Source organism: Mauremys mutica, chromosome 2 (genome assembly GCF_020497125.1).
Source record: "Mauremys mutica isolate MM-2020 ecotype Southern chromosome 2, ASM2049712v1, whole genome shotgun sequence".
NCBI classification, from domain to species: Eukaryota; Metazoa; Chordata; order Testudines; family Geoemydidae; genus Mauremys; species Mauremys mutica.
The window spans coordinates 176,925,746-176,945,984 of NC_059073.1; the positions used below are offsets into that span (position 1 = coordinate 176,925,746).

At 44.8% G+C, this 20,239-nt stretch overlaps 1 protein-coding gene across 1 annotated transcript in view; it reads right to left on the reverse strand.

Moving 5' to 3' along the window:
• Window positions 1-20,239, reverse strand: part of LOC123364581 (dynein axonemal heavy chain 5-like) — a 317,201-nt gene that overhangs the window by 65,642 nt on the left and 231,320 nt on the right. Inside the window, exons 66-71 of the mRNA XM_045006814.1 lie at window positions 16,769-16,924; window positions 16,330-16,512; window positions 10,319-10,489; window positions 8,955-9,333; window positions 7,941-8,212; window positions 5,668-5,832 (exon numbers count right to left, since the gene is read on the reverse strand). Coding sequence (XP_044862749.1) covers window positions 5,668-5,832; window positions 7,941-8,212; window positions 8,955-9,333; window positions 10,319-10,489; window positions 16,330-16,512; window positions 16,769-16,924 — 1,326 coding nt within the window. The remainder of the gene's footprint in view (window positions 1-5,667; window positions 5,833-7,940; window positions 8,213-8,954; window positions 9,334-10,318; window positions 10,490-16,329; window positions 16,513-16,768; window positions 16,925-20,239) is intronic.

The following is a 20,239-nucleotide window of genomic DNA, read 5'->3' on the forward strand; positions in this document are numbered from 1 at the left end:
AAAGTCTTGATGTGTTGAACATTAATATCCTGTTGAATTGCAGGTACTAACATTGTATGTGAAGTTAGGAAATATTGCTATACGTTTGTTACTGAAATATGTGCTAGGTGGGAAACATCCACAGCCAGCCTTTCAGTGGCAACAGAGGAGCAACAATACTGACAAGACAGATTTACATCAGGACCAGCCAGACGTGTTGATGGCCCACCAAGAAGAATCCCACCCTCTCATAGAGGGCATGTACACAGTGGGGGCTACCTCCCCTCCACATCACAGCAAAGATCTTTCTAGCACCTGGAGAGAAAGTATAAATGAGGGTCAAGGACATCACCCCTTAGCCTGGCTCCTCCCTCATCTCAACACCTGGAAGATCATTTGGAAGACAAAGACTTTGAACTGGGGAGATTGGTCCCAGGCTGAGAAGGAAATTCAGCCTGTGCATTAAGAACTGTAAAGTGCCTGGAACACCCAGTGAGCTAAGAAAAGCTGTTTGATTCAAATCTTGTGCAGTCTGTTAAAGTTAGAATTTAGACTGTGAGTCTATTTTTATTTCTTATGTAACCAACTTTGACCTCTGTGCCTAACACTTACAATCACTTAAATTGTATCTTTCTGTAGTTAATACACTTATTTTAATGTTTTGTCCTTACCAGTGAGTTTGTCTAAAGTGACTGGGGAATCTGCTCAGACTACAAAGGCTGGTGCATGTCCACTTTCCTGTGGTGAACTAATTAACGAGCTTCCCTTGTTCAAGAGAAGGTCTTGAGCAGTGTAAGACAGGACATCACTGGGGTGCAACATGGGGGCTGGGATCTCCCTGCATACAATTCATGAGTGGCTTAGAGAGCATTCATGCAATTCAGCTGGACATGTTGATGGCTGCTTGATCACAGCGCTGGAGGGGTTTGCTGTTTGTCACTAGCATAGCATTGTGAGAGACAGCCCAGGCTGTAGAGTTTAAGGGGACTCGTCAGTCTTGCAGTCTAGGTTGTACCCTAAGGGTATGTCACACCCCTTTATGCTGTGGAAAATCTTCAGGAGGTGTGATGGATTTGGAGCAGCTCTGTAGTGATTTATGAATATTGTATGTTGACCTGGTTATTGGGATGTTTACTGTATGACAGTATTGATTTAGTTTAATCTGGAGCTATCTGGGGAAAAAACGTAGGAAAGGAAAGTGTGGCTCAAGATAAGAAGCGAAGCTCTGTGCATGGATGTCCTTGCCTCCAGGATTTATGGGGGGGCCAAACCCCCTGTCATTAATGTGGGATCAACCCTGCTACCCTGAGGCAATTAGAAAGAACCTCTGCAAGTGCAATCTTGTGGAGTTTTACTCCTGGGGGAATTCTGTGCTACTGAGCATGTGAGGAATTCATGTTCCCCGCAGATTTCTCTGCTTCCCCACAGAAAAAATTACTTCTGAAAGGGAAACTGCAAGAGCAGTCATACACCACTCCCTAGCTGCGCAGGTACATCATTTCAGGAACCGGGAGCAGTCAGTGGAGAGGTAGATCACCGCAGGGCTGGGGACTCCCCAGCCTGTGGCTCCTACCCTGAGCTGGGCTCAGCTGCTAGTCCCAGCTGAGCTGGAGGCAGAAGCAGACGGGACTTTCTCTTCCCCTGAAAGGAGTGGCTGGGGGTGGGTCTGACCCACCCACAGAAACCTCCCCCAGCTGCAGGAAGCTCAGCATCCTCCCATGCTTCCTGCCCCCATCGCTTCTCAGCTGCGGGGGAGGGTTCACTATAGGGGAGCTGCTCCCTCATCCGCCCAAATCCCGTGCATCTGGACCTCGCATACCCAGACACCCTCCCCCCCAAGCCTCACCCCGTATACCCAGAATCCCCTAGCTCTCCATACCCAAACCCCACCTCATTAAACTTCAACCCCTGCATCTGGAGCCCCCTACCCCCAAATCCTCTGCCTCCAGACCCTCACCCCTGCACCCAGACCACCCCCCACTGAGCTTCTTGCACTCAAACCCCTGCCCTGAGCCCCACCTCCCTGCACCCCCCTTAGCCCCCACACCCAGATCCCCATGCCACTGACCCCCAAGCAGTTTCACCCAGACCCCCACCCCACCAAGCCCCACTCCCCCAGAACCCAGACTGCCCGGCAGAGACTCCCACATTCAGACCCCTCCGCTGAGCCCCAACCAGCCTCTGTGCATCCAGATGCCCCCCACATCTAGACCCCCCACTGAGCTGCCTGAACCCAGATTGTCCCACACAAAATCCTCTCACCCCACCCCTGGATCCCCCACACTGAGCCCCTCCACACTTGTATCCTGCCTGGTTCATCCTGCCTGCCCCACACCTGGTGCAGCTGGCACATAGAGGCAGGGCCCCAGGGTGTTTCTGGGGCAGACCCAGGCCTTGTGCTGTGTCAGGGTCAGGTGCAGCCTCACCACTGAGTCCGTGTCCCCAGGGTAGGGGTTGGGGAGGCTACAGGATGATCTTGCACCTTCGTGTAGCCAGGAGAGCTAGACTGATTAATGTCTAGTCTTCCTCTATCTAAGTGGCTACAGCAGAGACTGAGGCTAGGTCGGCACTACAGACCTATGTCGGTATAACTACATGTGAAAAATCCACACCCTTAAGCAACATAGTTATAACAATCTTAACCCCCTTTGTAGACAGTGCTATGTCAACAGGAGAGCTGCTCAGATGAAGTATTTTAAGTGTAGACCTGCCATTACTGGCAGCAAGGCAGGATGGAATGAGGCTGCCATTGGCAAAATGGTAGGCCATGGAATCACAAGTATCACAAAGGCAGCCGAGAGTACCTATCCTTATATTGAAAAAAATCAACACCTGCAAGACATCCCTTGTGACAATCAAGGTCCAGACAGGGGAGAACAAGGGGGTTGAACCCCAAAGAATAAGCAGTTGAATCAACTGATTGTATACAATGTGTGCTATAAAATATGTTGTGCAAGGTCTTTTATGAAAGCTTGTAATGTTCTAAACTTAGTGGTCATTATGAGATACGTAGACAGGCTGTGGTTATGAATTTGTGTATTTGTGTATATGGACAACTGTGCTCCCAATCTGTGGTGCCGTTCCACCTCACTCCTCAGGGTGGGGGAGAGGCAGGCAGGGAGGGGTTGCCTCTATAACCAGTTGAGACTAGCTCCGCACACCTAGCACTGTACCACCGAGGAAAAGACAAATGATGAGCCGTTCGAGTTACTGGAAAGACACAGACATCCCAGCTAGAATTTCCCCAACTGAGAGTCACCATGCCCGAAGAAAAAAATATCGTGAACCCTTTTAAAATGGAAGGGGTTTGAAATTAAAGGCATCCAGAAACTGAAGGACAGTGTCTTGGTGGTTGCTGTCCATGAAACACTGGATCCTCCCTATGCCTAAGGGGTATGCTGGGAAACTGTTCAAAGGCAATAGGTAGAAGAGGGAATGGATTAGAAAAGGGATTTTATCGAATATGGAAATGTAATGCCTGAGGATGCACATTTATGTTTATTTTCTGTGTAACTTGTATAAGTTTGCTCTCCCTTTCTAATTCATCTTTGAATCTGTGGCTTTTCTATTACATAAACCTTTTGTTTATTTCTACCCCAAGCAGGTCTCTGGTGTGCAAACTGAGTGGAGCTTTTGTCTGGGAGGCTGGTTTCACACCTCCAGGGGTTGTGAACCAGAGGGGGAAAGTCTGAGTGTCTTGTAGTTAATAGCATGGGGAGGACGGATTTAGAGAGACTCAGGCCTGAACGGCCTGTTAGTGTCATCCTGCAGGGAGTAACTAGGCTGGTGGAAGCCAGGGTGAGACCTTGTGCTTGTGGGCAAGATACTGGTGTCAGAGGTCTGGACCAAAGCTGCACAGGATAAAGAAACTGAGCAGCAGGCAGCAGAACCCCTTTCTGGTCTGGGTGATCCCCAAAATGTCATACTCCATCAGATCACAGTAAGGATCTTTATATGAGTTCAAGGAAGAGAGTCTTCTTCTGATCTCTGGGACAAGAGTGGTAGCTTGAAGATCAACACTAAAAGGTCTGGGTTTTATTTTGCTTTTAATTTTTTAATTTTAATCAAGTCAGGGCCGCCCAGAGGATTCAGGGTGCCTGGGAGCTTGGAGGCTTCGGCGGCAGGGGATCCCCCGCCACCGAATTGCCGCCAAAGACCCGGCACTTCAGCAGCGGGTCCTGGGGAGAACCCCCCCCCCCGCCAAAGACCTGCCCTGGGACCCACCGCCAAAGTGCCGGAAGGACCTTCGCTGCGGGTGTTTGGGGCACTTCGGCGGCGGGTCCCGGAGAGGAAGGACCCCCCACCGCCGAATTGCCATCGACGACTCGGAGCGGAAGGAGCTCCGGGGGCCCAGGCCCTGCGAGAGTTTTCCAGGGCCCCCGGAGTGAGTGAAGGACCCTGCTCCAAGGGCCCCGAAAAACTCTCGTGGGGGCCCCTGCGGGGCCCGGGGCAAATTGCCCCTCTTGCCCCTCCCTCTGGGTGGCCCTGTTTCAAGTTACCCCTTCAAATGCACTGCTTCCAACAAAGATACAGATCCTAGTCCCTGTCTCAGGGGTGTGTTCACAACGTTTATTTAAAAATAAAAAATTGGAACTAAGAAGATGGATGCCATATCCCCTGCTCACTCCATCTGCCTCCCTTCCCCACCCAGCGATTGTGAGTTGGCTTCCTAGACTGTAAATTCTTTGGGATGGGGATCATGCCCAGAGTAATCCAACTTGTGTTCCTAACGCTAGACCCTTAAATCTATATCATATTTAGGCACCTAAGTAACAGTGGCCTGAATTTCAAAGGTGCTAAGCACCCACAGGTTTGAATGAAGCTAATGAGATTTATGGGTGCTCAGCACTTTGAATATCAGGCCACTCTTACTCAATGTTTATAACATTACGCATCTTTATTCGAAAATTTTGGCCAGAGTCTCATATACATCCTCATAGGCAGGCAGCATATGGGGATCTGTTATTCAGGTGAAAATTTCATCTTGGTGAATTCATGTTTATATCTACATTTTGAACCATAAATACAAGGGATCACAACCCTTTCCAATGATGCTGTGCTGTTAGTAAGCAATTTTTCATGTATCTACCAAGCAAATGTATTGAATGTTATGGTCTCCAGTTTACTTTTGTCTTTCATCATTCACTGCGGTCACTGACACAAATTAATTGGTAACTGTGGTGTGTGCGTGTGTGTATGTACAGTTCTAGTTAAGAAAGGCGGGTCTGGTTCGTCAAAACACCCTCCACATCAGGGCATTGGCCAGGCTTCTGAGGAACATTTTCACAAATCTGTTCACCTGCTGGATTAATTAAACATTGTTCTATTTCCAACTGTAACTGCCATCAGTTCATACAATAAACAAAAGATAACACTATACACCACCAGCACTGCTTATTTGTTACAACTAGACATTTCATGGTGATCACTGGCACAGAAACAGCTGTCTCTTTGTACAAACTGACTGGGAAAAGTAGAAATCTAACATTTCCATTTTTCTCACAGACCCAAAATCCATTTCCCAAGAACACAGGCATGAACCAAAGTGTGCTCATATGAATGCATGTGAAAAGTGACAAAAGGAGGTCAGCTCACTGCAAATCAAAATTCAACTTCTAATTCAACAAAATATTCATCAATATTTTTTACCACTGTTCACGCAGCTCTACTAAACACGATTTAAGATACCTTTGATTTTGCAAGACGCTCTATATTTTCAGTGGGATCAGATCCCATAGATAAAAAGCAAGTCAAGGGTGTTCGACAGTCACTTTCAGTCCACATTGCTTCCATATCAAGAATAAATCCTTCTGCATATTTCACACTGAGAGATTCTGCAATGTAGTGCCGCGCCTGCAACAAACATTTCCAAATACACATTAAATAACCTTACTTGCACACCCTCACCCACAGCAATGTGTGTCACACAAACCCAGTGTCTACTACTATGGAAACTGAGGAACCATTCACAGATAGCCCTGGTGGACAGGATGGAGGTGCTAGATCGGAGTTTAATTTTCAATTTAACTTAAAATATAGCTTTAAATGGAAAATTTCTTACCTGATGCTATCCTTTCTGGGACTGCCCTATTCCGCAGCACCTCTCCTGCAAACACTGGAGGCAGCTCAGATTTTATCCATAAGGTTTTGGGCCTTACCCATGCCCCTTCTGTCCTCATTTTACATGAGTACTTCCAAAGCTAACTTGAAAGAGTAAATTCTGACTGGGATACAAAACATAACTTTTTGGACAGTAATGCCTCTTCAAGTGTAGTAACTATATATGTGAATCCTGAAGAGTCCCATTTCAGAAGCACCTGGAAGGACTTATCTTTGGTGTGACTGGGCTGACAGGGAACTACATTTTTCATTACAGATCATGACCTCTCCCCCAGCCCAAGATATGTGACTCAGTGAGCACATTAGGCAGACTCTGAACCCTTCTAGAATTGGTTTATCCAAAGCTGTATAGACTTTGGTGATGCAGTTTATCCAGCTGGCAGTGGGAAATTAGAAACTTTCAGACCCCAGAATATAGGGAGAAAGGAAGCGAATAGAGGCATTTTTTCTTAATTGTTCAGTTCCACAAAGGTATATTTAACTGTTCCTCTCACATCTAGCATGTGCCGTGCTCTTTCTTACAAAAGAAGAATGCTCTTCTATGATACATGGAATAAAGAGTTTGTCTTTGTAACAAATGTTTCTGCAGTATGCAAAAGGACCTTGTCTTCATGGAAGATGCAGTGATGGTCATGCCTTCTATGAGTGGAAATCCTAGAACAACTTCTTGCTGACTTGATTACAGCCTGGACCTCTCATCCTCCACTCTGCCATTGGCCAGAAAATGGAAGGAAATCGTCCTGAGGGTTCCCAGATCCTCCTCATGGAAGGAAGAAGATTTGGAAAGAATGCCAGACTCTTTGCCAAGTGATTCAGTTACACACTTGAGAATACAAAAGGGAACCATGGACCTTTTTTTCTGGTGGACTGGGCCAGGGGATTTACCCCCCAAAGAATCCCTGATCAATGAGGATCCACCTGCTAAATTTCAAATGCTGAAGAGGATGGACACACATTTGTTGACTTGTCTTGGAGGAGTCTTGGTGGATGCAAAGGCCCCAATAAGCCATCCAGACTCAGAGTTTCTTCCCCTGACAGAATGAGGGACCATGGGCTGGGAGCAATTGTGGTATATAGAGCTCCCCTTGTCAGGCTCCTCCTACACACACAGATCACCTCTTGGCCTTTGCATACTCCACGTGGTGCGCTATGACATGCTGGGCAAATAGAGGTAAAAAAGGGGTAAGAACTTGGTGGTATTATTTGAGGAATGATCCCTGAAAAGAATGTTGTCATCTAGATGAAGAAGGGGCGCTACTCCACAATTTATCTGTAGGAATTGGAATAATAATAGATGAGATAGGAGAAGTGAGATGCTACTCTTTAGTCTGGCTACAGGCATAGAATTTGGAGTGAGAGTGGAAGGGACATGATTAGAGCTGTACAAATAACAGATGTATCAGTTTGCTGGCAATTAAAAAACAAGAAAATTGTTTCGTGTTGGCTTGTTCCATATTTGCAATGTGCCTTTCAGAGATTCAACCTGAACTGTTCTCTTTCTGCTGCTTACATGAAGAAATGAGACTGTGTCTTCTTATGTGAAGAAACACAAAAGCTGTACAAATTTCAGGACCATACTGTATAGCTGTGCCACTGTGGAAGACTGGTAACCCTTCCTGGCACATAAAGCAATATAATAGCTCTAACAAATTAATTAACATATTGCATATTCCTTTTTAATTTGTTATAATCAGCTATGTAAAAAGTATCCATAACATATTTCCAAACATTTAGACTGGGCAATTGGATTTCTGCCATATATTTTGTGGTAAAACCAAAGAAACTTGTACCAAGAATGCTAGCTTATGGTTTATACCATACATTAAAATTCTCTTCCTCACCTGAGCAATGGTATGATCAGGGCACCAGCTACGGATAAGGAGCAGTTTACGGAATGTATCCACTAAACTGTCATATCCATCAGGAAGAGGAGCCTCTTCAGGTGCTTCTTTATCGAACCAGGCTTTCCAGGCCTTTTCATTCCTTGTAACTTGCCCCAGAAGCTGGTTAAAAGGGTACAGATTAGATAACTGTACAAGATTGAGCCATGTCATGTCAAGGATCCACTTCTTTGGCTTTGGTTGTACAGAGTTCAGATCCAAACTTGCACCTCCTGCAAGATGAAAAGCATTGTGAAAAAAGCATACATCATTTAAGCCAAAAATTATGAATCACAAAGTACTTAACTCTTAGTGGTAAGAAATTTAATGGAATTTGCAAACAGAAATTTGGATGCCCAAAACTGCATTGCAAAACTTCGTTAATTCAGGAGGATTGTGTATAACCCAAAGTCCACAAAATGAAAGAGAAAAAAGGTGGTTTTCTATTAACATGCAGGAGGAGGAGGCAAGACATCTGGGCTCTTAGGGCATGACTCTGAAGTGCACAATGCCTCCTGAAAGGTGGAAGTTAAAGGCTCTCAGCAGTCCACAGGGCTGGTATCTTAATTTCTCCATGATTCATTTTCCTCATCTCCAAAGTAGGAATAATTGCCTACCAAATAGGGTGCTGCATGAAAGCCCCCAGAGCAGAAGGAGAGAGCATCAAAGGACAATCTCATCCTCCTTCACCAAGGCCAGAAAACCTGGCCTAGAATGAGGAAGCACATGCTGCATCCTTATCAAGGGCAACACAATGCTCATGCTATTCTTGCACGCCAGAAGGCGCAGTAACTGTTTACACCACCACCCCACCGAGGCCGGTAGCTTAATGCCACCACCATCGAATTCTTAACTAATGGACACTGAGATCCATGGTCACTGGAAGGCACAAAATATCAGTAGTATAAATATTGCAAAGTGCTGGTTTGACAACTCATGGATATATTTAAATAGGAACATATTACAAGAAACTACCTTTGATGAGTGTCTGAAACTCATTGTGAGAAATTTTCTTGGCCTGCAAGTCAATCTTCAGTGCCATGAGCAATGTGAAGAGGAACTTGTGATTTTCATACAGCCCTCGCACAGTGTACTTGTATACTTCATAGGTGAGATGCTCAATTATGTTGGCTACTCGTTTGGCTGTGATCTGAGATTTCACTGATCTTTCCACCGATAGATCAAAAATGCCAAGGAATTGCCGTAAGGATGTCTGGTACATTACATTTACCAAGCTCATTTCCACAATTAGGAAATAAAGGATGCTGCCACGACAAGCAACTGGACGATATTCTTCACGTGCGGTGTTGATTTTCACCTCTGTCTCTGCTGCAACATTTAACTTTTCACTCACCTTAAAATAAATTGAAAGACCATGTAGATTATGTTGTGTCACTTGTGATTTATACAGCAAATATAGAAAGAAAGGTATTGATTAAGAAGATAACAGTATTTTTATTTAAATTTTACTTTTCATTGTAAGAGCTTCAGGGCGGGCACTGTGTCTTCATATGTATTTACACAACAACAACCACAGTGTGCTATGATATTGCTTGGGCCCACTAGGCATTATTTTATAAAAACGTACCCTGACAGAGTTGTATTTTCTATAGAGGATGCAAGGCAGGCTTGCAGAGGGCTTCCTGTGCTGCTCTGAGGCGGCTGACACCTGATCCCTGCAGCTGTCAGTGGGAGGCTGTGATCCTAGCTGGGCAGAGCAGAAACCTCCAGGCAATATTGCCAGGAAGAAGAGGAGGAGGAGGAGGAGGAGGAGCCTCCAGCCACAGGGGAGGCCACTCCAACTGCTGAAGGATACTGTTGTGGGCTCGTGCTTCTCTTCCTCCCCATTGCAGTCCTGGCTGGGGATCTCTGCTCTGCCCTGCCAGGACCAAAGCCTTCCTCCCTCCGCCCCCACCCAACACACCTTATGCTTTCAGGAATTGTGTGTCAACAGCCCTGGAGGCCATGCAGGGAGCCCTCTGCAGCTCAGCTCTCATAGTAGCGAGTGAGCGGGTCCTGGGCTCCCTGCACTCTGCTATAGGGCTAGTGACACCCGATCCCTGCAGACACAAGGTGCTGGGGGGAAGGAGAGATGCTGCACTTGTGCCAACTTTTATCAATTGATGTTTTTTCCCCTGATTTCAGTGTGTCTGCTGAAGCTTGTGTTTACTGATCTTTAGCCATTAAAATTGAATCCTGCCAGGCCTAATTATATTATTTATTTGTTATGCAGTCAGACATTATGTAGTATTATAAATTGCAGAACAACATCAAAGAGGCAAGTCTGATCAGACAGTATTTAAATAACAAAATATATCCCCAATTTATTCAAAAGTCACCTCTTCTGCAGTTGTTTTAGTGATTCTTAGGACTTCTATCAGAGATTCATCTTCAACCAGAGACCCTTCTGTGCTGGTTAAACGGAAGAGAAGACTGTCTTCAAGATCCTGCATTTTCCTCTTGTTAGATGTCACTTCTTCCATCAGCTTGACTCTTTCTGCCTCCAGTTCCTACAGAAGAAAATATAGTGTATTCAAAGGAAAGATGACTTATACCCATGCAGAAAATGCATGATTTCATGCATGACAGAAAGAATGGGAATTTTTCTACTGTTTCTCTAAGACACAAAAATTTATGTAAAATGGGATGTATGCACATACTGTATTAATTTGAGAAATGGAGCATATGGATTAATGAAATTGTAGGCTATCAGGAAAACTTCCTGACAGTAAGGTCTATGAAGCTGTGGTCAAAGACACATTGTTTTGGATAGTTAAAATTAGACTGGACAAAGGACTAGAAAATGTAGTGCACAGACTAATCTTGCATAGGCGGGGGAACTGGATAGATGACCTTTTCCATTTCTAATTTCTATTATTCTTTGGTTTAGCAAAGTAGAAAATTTCTCTCAACTTATAAAGCAAGAGATGCTCTAGTGGCGAACATTTGTACAATGTGACATTTCTATAATAGTTCTACAAGGAAGACGGACAACGGAGCAGATCTTCAGCCCACTCAATCTGATTTTTGCTGCTCCAGTGGCATAATAGAGACCCAAAGATGGCGTAAGTGGCCAGCTCTGGAGTTCCTTTGCATAGATGGAGTGTTGGGGTATGGCCATGAAGGGCCTGTGGGCCCAGCTGCTGGAAGACCCTCTTGACCCATCCTCTGCAGGGAGGATGCTTTGCCTCTTCTGAACTTTCAGTTTATTTAGCCAGCTGACTAAACTTTTTATTATAAAATTGGTATTTTTAAAAAAATTATTGGTTTATCTATATCCTGACAATCTATCTTCATTCATTTCAATATGTCGTGTTACTGAGACAATGGAGCTGCTGTTCTGAATGTCAAGGGGTAAGGGATTCTTCCCAAATTCTTCCCAAACATTGGAAATCTTTCACTTTGGAAAACTGTCATCTGTTGCTTTTCATTCATTTCATATATAGTCATGATACCCTAGAAAGTTACAAATAACTGAATCATAAGTAAAGGCAGTGGCTTAAGCATGCATTTCATCTTGACTTTAAATCCTCCCCGTTTCCCCCTCAACCTTTCATACCAATACAGCACAGGGCAGGGCTTAGCTCTAAAATGTGAATTATAGAGTAGGGTCCTGTGACAGGGCTTGTAACCAGTGGTGAGCTGGAGCCGGTTCCCACCGGTTCACGGGAACCAGTTGTTAAATTTAGAAACCCTTTTAGACCGGTTGTAAAGGGCTTTTAAATTTAACAAAAGCTCCAGCAGCTCCCTGCCCTGCCCCTGGCCCCAGCTCTGCCTCTGCCTCCTCCCCTGAAGGCTCCCCCTCTGGGCTTCCCGCCAATCAGCTGTTAGCGCGGGAAGCCTGGGAGGGCTGAGAAGGAAGCAGCAGCTTCCTGCAGGTGAGCTGGGGCGGGGGGCACGAGGAGGGCTATAGGCGCCGCACATCTCCTGGCCAGCCCCTGGCCCCGACTCCGGCCGGCCGGGCGGCACAGCTCCGGGCCGGCCTCCGGCCCCGACTCCAACTCCGGCCGGCCGGGCAGCATGACTCCGGGCCAGCCCCGATTTCGGCCCCGACTCTGACTCCGGCCGGCCAGGCGGCGTGGCTCCGGGCCCAGCCCCCGATCTCCGGCCCGGCCCCCAACTCCGGCCTTGCCAGTGGCTCCGGACCAGCCCCAACTCCGGCCGGCTGGGTGGCGCGGCTCCGGGCCAGACCCCAGTCCCTGACTCCGGCCTGGCCCCTGACTCCGGCCTGGCCAGTGGCTCCGGGCCGGCCCCCGACTCTGGGCTGGCCCCCGGCCCTGGCCCCCAGCTCTGGGCTGGCCCCCGGCCCCGACTGCGGGCTGGTCCCTGATTTCGGGCTGGCCAGCGGCTCTGGCCCGGCCCCCGACTCCGGCCTGGCGCCCGCGGCTCCCAGCCCCGACTCTGGGTGGCGCGGCCCCCATCTCCAGGCAGCACAGTAAGGCGGGTGGGGGGCAGGGAGGGGGTGTTGGATAGAGGGTAGGGGGTGGATTAGGGTCGGGACTTGGGGCGGTCAGAGGGCAGGGAACAGGGGAATTGAATGGGGGCAAGGGTCCTGGGGGGGCAGTCAAGAAGGAGGGGAAGTTGGATGGGGTGGTGGGAGGCAGTCAGGAGAAGGGGTTCCAGGGGCAGTCGGGACAGAAAGAAGGGGTGGTTGGATGGGGCAGGAGTCCAGGGGGGCCATCAGGAATAAGAGGAGGGGTTGGATGGGGCGGCAGGGGGCAATTAGGGGACAGGGAAGGGGGGTGGATGGGGCAGGGGTCCTGGGGGTGTGGTGTCAAGGAACGTGGGGGGTTGGATGGGGCAAGAGTTCCAGGGGGTGTGGGGGGCGACCCCCTCATGGGGTGAGGAGGAGGGAACCGGTTGTTAATATTTTGGCAGCTCATCACTGCTTGTAACTCTTTTCTCCCTTCTTCCTGCACAAATGGCTCTAACACCTCCAGTTTGTAACCACCACCGCTGCATATTTTATTTGTGTTATATCAAGCACTATCCTCTTATGGTCCCATGCAGCAATTCTATTTACAGTTTCATATAATCATCATCCCCTTTTGCCAGAGAGAAGAGAGGGAAGAGATCTCCCCCTGCAGAGGTCTCTCTTTACCTGGGCTGGCCCAGGCCAGGCCTCCGCATCCAGCACTTCCTTCCTGTGCTCTTTTTAAACCACTTGCCTGTTAATGGACTAATTAGCTCATCAACTTCCTCGTCCCAGTCTTGCCTAGTAACCAGTCACCCCCTGACCAATTAGGCCTTCTCCAGGGGAACCTAATTGCTGCCAATAGTGCCCAGAGTACTGGCTCAAGCTCCATCTCTCAGCACTCTGTCACAGGCCCTAATTCAGCAGAGTATTTGAGCATGTGTTTATCTTTAAACACACCTTTAAATTCAATTTCATACATTATTCATTCCATATTTAATACTTTAATGTATATCTTTAAAAAATGGTTAAACAATTTCCCCCCATTTGCCCCTAAATGCTAGGTTTCTGCCTGCAGAGAATTTTTGTGTCTGCATTTATAATATCAGAAAATAGCAGTTTAGAATAGAAGTAGTGGCAGCACCTTCACTATTATGGTGCAACAGGGTGCTTCTATAATTATCATCACCCAAGTGGTTTCAGCAACACTTTTTTAAGATGAGAAGAATACACCCTCCACTGGTTATATGTTTTATTGATTCTTGTAGCAGCCCTTAAGAATGTCAGGGCTCTTTCTTTCATTTTTAATCTGTTGCTGAAGGTCAGTAGTTGTGTACTTGGCCTTCCTGTTTATAACAGGAGGTCTGCTTTTCAGTTTCGCTGATACAGCCCTGTCTTTTCTTTGAACTAATTTATCATTATCAGCACTCCCTTGGTTTTGAGTTTCTGTGGCAGAACATTAATCTCATCTTGAGAGAGGAGGGACAGGTACCTTAACTATTTTATCTCTGCTAAAAGGGGAGAGGTTTAATAAATGTTTATCATTTCACAACTGCATCCTAAAGCAATAGGTAGTGTTAATACTAAACAGATATTCTGCAGCCCCAGTTAGCAAGGCATTGACCACTAAACTTTCCAGCAAGTAGTCAATTAAACCATGAAGGGGTAAGGCAGAGATGAATAGAAAAGGTCTAAGAAGGAAAGAAATGAAGCTGCAAAACTTCACAGGGTTGATGTGAGGGAGTAAGGCGCTGCAAAACACTAGCAATAGGATTTTCAAAAGCACTCAGCCTAACTCTGTTCCCAATTAAATCAACAGGAATTTCAATGGGCACAGAGTCAGACCACAGATGAGCACTTCTGAAAATCTCATGCTAGATTTCCTCAAACACTAGAGACAGGCCTGGGTTCACAAAACTGATTTAAGTTCAGGAACCCTTTTTCATGTAACAAACTCAATTTTTAAACATTCTGATTTATGAAAATATTTTTCTAGTTGAACAGGAAGCCTGTGCTACATATCTGAACAAGGAACTGCCTCAAAACCAGGCTGGTTCAAGTGGATGATTTATGTATGGTATATATGGTACTCTACATCTTTATTTTTATTAGCATTTTCTCTCTCCTTCTCAGCTCCTTCCCCCCACCCCATTTTCTTCTATGTGAAAGTAAGTCCAATAAAACTTACACTTTCATTCAATTTTTTGTACTCACAGTCTTTGAGTTGTTTCAGAGTTATGCAAAACAAGTGTGACACAGAGGTCGATTGATTGTTCACTACTCTGTCAGCAACTCTCGTCAGCTCACTACATCTAACACACTGTTGTCATGATATATAACCAAAAGTTGGCATGTAATATAGCAGTGGAAAAAATAGCTTACTGATCATTAATATTCTTGCATGATGTATGTACAAGGTATGTACTAAGTGTTATAGACCTGTGCTAGTATTATGTTCTTAAAATGTGTTTGTCTAGGGCAGACTGGGCTTATGCATTGCTTGCCAAAGGAATGTGTATTTCTTTGTCTGGCCAGCCTGGTAATGAGGCAGACACAATGAAGGCATATTTACATAAAAGGTAAATAAAGCCATCAACCTAGCAAGTCAAGATAGCCTCTTGTGAGGGTCTGAACGTCAAATGATAAGTAATTGAATCAACTGATTGTATACATTATTACTGTTGTATACAGGTGCATCAAGTAAGGTCCATTAGGAAAGCCATTGACACACTGGTGATTAGTATCATTGTAAAACATATGCATTAACGCTATATGAGAAATTATGAATACTCACTTGTACTATGCTTTAAAGTCTGTGACAATGAAGGGAGAAACAGGTTTTCTCTCAGATAGGAGGGAAGGCAGCTTTCTACTCGTTTCCAATGCAATTAAGCCAGGTGTGACCAAAAACAATGGAAGCCCAATTTACATATAAATCAGCAGGGGAATGGGAAGTCCACAGAAGGAAAGAATAGCATGAGGTCATCCAGAGTCCAGGGACAATACAGTGAGTTTGGGAAGATATAAGGGGAGAGAAGCTTCTTGGCATCGATTACTAGACAGACACAAGAGGCCAGAGCTTTTGCAAGCTGAGAAAGATGGGGCTTTCAACCAAGGTGGTTGAAGTCTCTGGGATCTGAATATAAGTGAAAAATCTGCTTAGGCAAAGATCTATCACCTAGGAAGACAAGGGAAACTAGCATTGTGTACGTCTGTGGAAGGTCTTGACTTAGAGAAAGTCAGCCATGTCTGGGAAGAAAAAGATTGTTAAGAAAACTAACTTGAGCAAAGACTGTAGCTTGTAAAGTTAGGTTTTAAACATTAGAAAGAGTATTTTTACTTTTGTTGGTTTGTAGCCCATTGTACCTACAATCCCTTCTACTTGGTATCACTTAACCTACGTCCTTTTGTTCATAAACTTGTTTTACTTTTATTCTAAATCAACCCCGAGTTGTATTTGAATTGAAGTGATTGTTAACCTGGACTTCTGTCCGTTTAAAGGAGCAATGAAACTTATTGTTTCTCTGAGTGTCCCAGGAGGGAGCTGGACACTTCAGGGCGGACGGTTTGGAGAAAATTTGGGACTGGGAGTGTGTTGGGGGTCATGCTGCAAGCAGTAACCAAGGTTGGTGGAGACCACCGGGAAGCAGTTGTGCTGTAGGCAGGCTGCTGGGATCAGAGCACTGAACCAGGGCTGCACACCACACAGACACTCAGGGAACCACATGGTTGTCTGCTGGCTGTTGGTGTCCAGGCTGTGAGCCACAGCAGCAGAGCATCTAAGGCACTCAGAGTTACAGGGCAGGCAGTTACACAACTTCTCACCGTTCTAAGATGCACCCTGAATTGTCACAAGTCGACTCAAACTGCAAATACCCAGTAAACCCTCTCTTTTATACAAATTCAAATGTCGCTAACCCAAAGATCAGCATTTACCTGTTTTTCAGTGAGAATGACACGGCCAAGGAGCTGATCTTCCAAGCCTTTCATGGTAACAGTAAAATCAATCACAGCCGTTTTTGCACTGATTTCTGGAGTGTAGGCAGGATTAGCCAATTTAGTTGTTATATAAAGGGTAAATCCCTTCATTACATCTACCTCCTTGTCACCTACTTTTACCTGAAAATAAAATATGAATATATTTTTCATTTTTTTAACAGCTGACTTTCCAACAAACAGTTGTTTCTTCCAATGAAAGACAATCCCCTCTTAAAAAAAATCAGAACAATTCGGATAAATTATTTATTTAAATAAGTGTTGGCTGTCTGCCTATCTAAACATTTCAAAGGTGCCATCACTATGGTGTCAATTCACCAGCTGATATCAGGTATCTATGCCACTGTCTTTTTATTTTCATGTTCAAAATTCATCTTACTTTATGAGTTGAGCCAGATTTTATGAAATTTTTTTCCAAAATGTTATCCAGAGCAGGATCGAGTTCTTCTCTGACATCTTCTATTAACAAAGGTCTTCCTAGGGAAAGGCAGTCTTCTAGGTGACTCCTGAAGTATTTGTGGTTCAGAGATGTAACCTGTGGAGATTTGCTTATAATAAAATATAGTTTTGCTCTATACAGTGATCAACATAAAACCAATCATAATTTTTAAACATTCAATTCACAGGGAGAGATCCACACAAATCACCACAATGTTTGGGCCTACTCCTGCTCCCATTTAAATTAATGGAAGTTTTTCCATTGACTTGAATGAGAGGAAGATCTGGCTCTTTGCTCTTCCCTCATTGTTATCTATTTTATTTGCTTGCTTTACCTGGCTCCCATCACTGTAGTGCCTGAGTACCTCATAAACATTCATGACTTTATCCTCACAACACCCACGTGAGGCAGAGAAGTGTTTCAGTGGAGGATGGGGTGGGAGCAGATATTGTGAGGTACTGAATGCCGCCTGAGAGGTGTTGAGAACCTTCAGTTGCCATTGACTTCAACAGGAGCTCAGCACTTCACAAGATCAAATCCCTTCCCAAATCTTTGAATACCAAATGGTCTGATCATGATTTATTTATAATTCTTAAATTGTGTGCAAGTCTTTTTCAGTCTTTGGATGAAAATATAATAGTGTTCCTCATCGGCCTGGTAAATTGTCTTCTTTCAGATGACACTAAGATACACACACAATTAAAATGCCTTGCCCAGAAGACATAGATTCATAGAAAAGTAGGACTAGAAGGGACCTCAATTAGTCATCTAGTCCAGTCCCCTGCACTGAGGCAGGACTAAGTATTATCTAGCATCTCTATATATACTTTTTCAATTAAAACGTTTAGAAATATACTACTCGGATATAATTAGATAAATATAAAACATATAATTGAAAATATCACTACTATAGCTGTTCACACTTTTAGCCTTGTTAAAATTGAAGTATATATAAAATCACCACAATAGCACTATGCCCATAGCTTCTGTCAAAATTAGGTTGATGGATGAGAAGAGATAGATTGAGAAATAAGATAAACACAACACAGGAAATGAAGATGTTCCAGGTGTGATGCTATGGCCTAAACCCTCGCCCTTCCGAGGATCTGGCCTAAGCCTTTTCACCCCTTCACTCCCAGCTTGAAGACCAGCCTTACATTGGGAAGTTTGGTGTATGGTCCAGAACCCCTAGACCAATGTCTGTTGAGTAGTCCCACTCCTAGAAATGATAAACACAGCTAAAACCATGAAAAAAAACCTAAAATGTAAAAAGAGATAAAGAGAAAAGGAGGAGTTTTAATATACTTTCAAAGAGACCCAGAAAAGAAAAAGGGATGTTTATAAATCTAAATGTCAGCAAAAAGAACCCAGTGTGTTTTTTCACATGAAGAACTGAAGAAAATGTTTTTGACTTTAAATTCTGATATAACTACTGGTCTGATGTTAGAAAACTGATGAAAAAGTTATTTCAGGGCCAGTATCCCCCAAGTTCCCATGGCCATGGTGCTAGGAATATATACTGATGTGTTTGAATTTAAATAAAGACAGAAATCTATCCAAAATGTGTGTGGTTACACCCAATAAATGTACTTTATCACTCTGGTTCCCAAAACATATATCCTACACAGAACCAGCATTGGAAAATTTCTTATGTATCATTTCCTTTCTGCTATCAGCGTGTCCCACAATTCTGGATGCTTCAGTTACTCTCCTCTTTCTGCAGCTCATGGAGTGGATCAGCATTTTGGCATGCACAATTTAGCCGTGCCCCCTCTGCTGCTGCTTGAGCCAAATGAGTTATTCCCAAACTGTAAAACTTGCATATTATTATTAACACATATTCCAGATATAACGAAATAACTATATATATTAGACCAAGGAAGATGATTATATGATAATGACTATATCTGGCTCTTGACTCATGGGCCATCCAGGGAGGGAAGAATTGTGGGAGACACTGCTAGCAGAAATTAAATTATTGGCAAGAAATTTTCCTTTCTGTAGCCTTGCATCTCCCACAATTCCAGATGTTTGGGAAGTAGCGAGTCGTGATCAGATGTAGGGAGGGATATGAAACAAAAGTTTGTAGGAAAGAAGTACCCCACTTTTGTAAGCTAATTCGGAAGTCTGTATTATATTTGGGCCACTGCCTGAAGAGCCTTTCTGCCAAAGGAGGCCTCTGTATTGCTGTCCACCTTGTATTGCCTAATCATAGAATATCAGGGTTGGAAGGGACCTCAGGAGGTCATCTAGTCCAACCCCCTGCTCAGAGCAGGACCAATCCTCAACTAAATCATCCCAGCCAGGGCTTTGTCAAGCCTGACCTTAAAAACATCTAAGGAGGGAGATTCCACCACCTCCCTAGGTAACCCATTCCAGTGTTTCACCACCCTCCTAGTGAAAACGTTTTTCCTAATATCCAACCTAAACCTCTTCAACTGCAACTTGAGACCATTACTCCTTGTTCTGTTATCTGCTACCACTTAGAACAGTCTAAATCCATCCTCTTTGGAACCCCCTTTCAGGTAGTTGAAAGCAGCTATCCAATCCCCCCTCATTCTTCTCTTCTGCAGACTAAACAATCCCAATTCCCTCAGCCTCTCCTCATAAGTCATGTGCTCCAACCCCCTAATCATTTTTTGTTGCCCTCTGCTGGACTCTTTCTAATTTTTCCACATCCTTCTTGTAGTGTGGGGCTCAAAACTGGACATTCACCAATGTCGAATAGAGGGGAATAATCACGTCATTCGATCTGCTGGCAATGCCCCTACTTATACGGCCCAAAATGCCGTTAGCCTTCTTGGCAACAAGGGCACACTGTCGACTCATATCCAGCTTCCTGTTCACTGTAACCCCTAGGTCCTTTTCTGCAGAACTGCTGCCTAGCCATTCGGTCCCTAGTCTGTAGCAGTGTATAGCATTCTTCTGTCCTAAGTGCAGGACTCTGCACTTGTCCTTGTTCAACCTCATCAGATTTCTTTTGGCCCAATCCTCTAATTTGTCTATATTTTTTTTCTCTTTTCTCATTTTAGTTTTATCATGCTTTTAGCTGTGTTTCTTCACCATATCTGGGGGGAGTGATGTTTATCAATTACTGGTGTACAGGTTCTGGGCCTGATACCAAATCCTATTGATTTCCCTCCCTAGATGATGTGGCCTTCTGTTTGGAGGTTGCAGGCACAAGAGAAAGGTAAGGGTTTAAGTCATAATATCACATCTGGGACATCATCATTACCCATGATGTTGTTGTCCTTATCTTTTTATCAGTCTCTTTTCTCACCCATCAACCTCATTTTGAAAGGATCTAGAGGCAGTATACTATTCACCACATTAACAGTGATGGGGTATCCATGTGATATATTGCAATCCTCATGCACCTTCAGCTGCCTTGGTGGCACTCTCCCAATAATC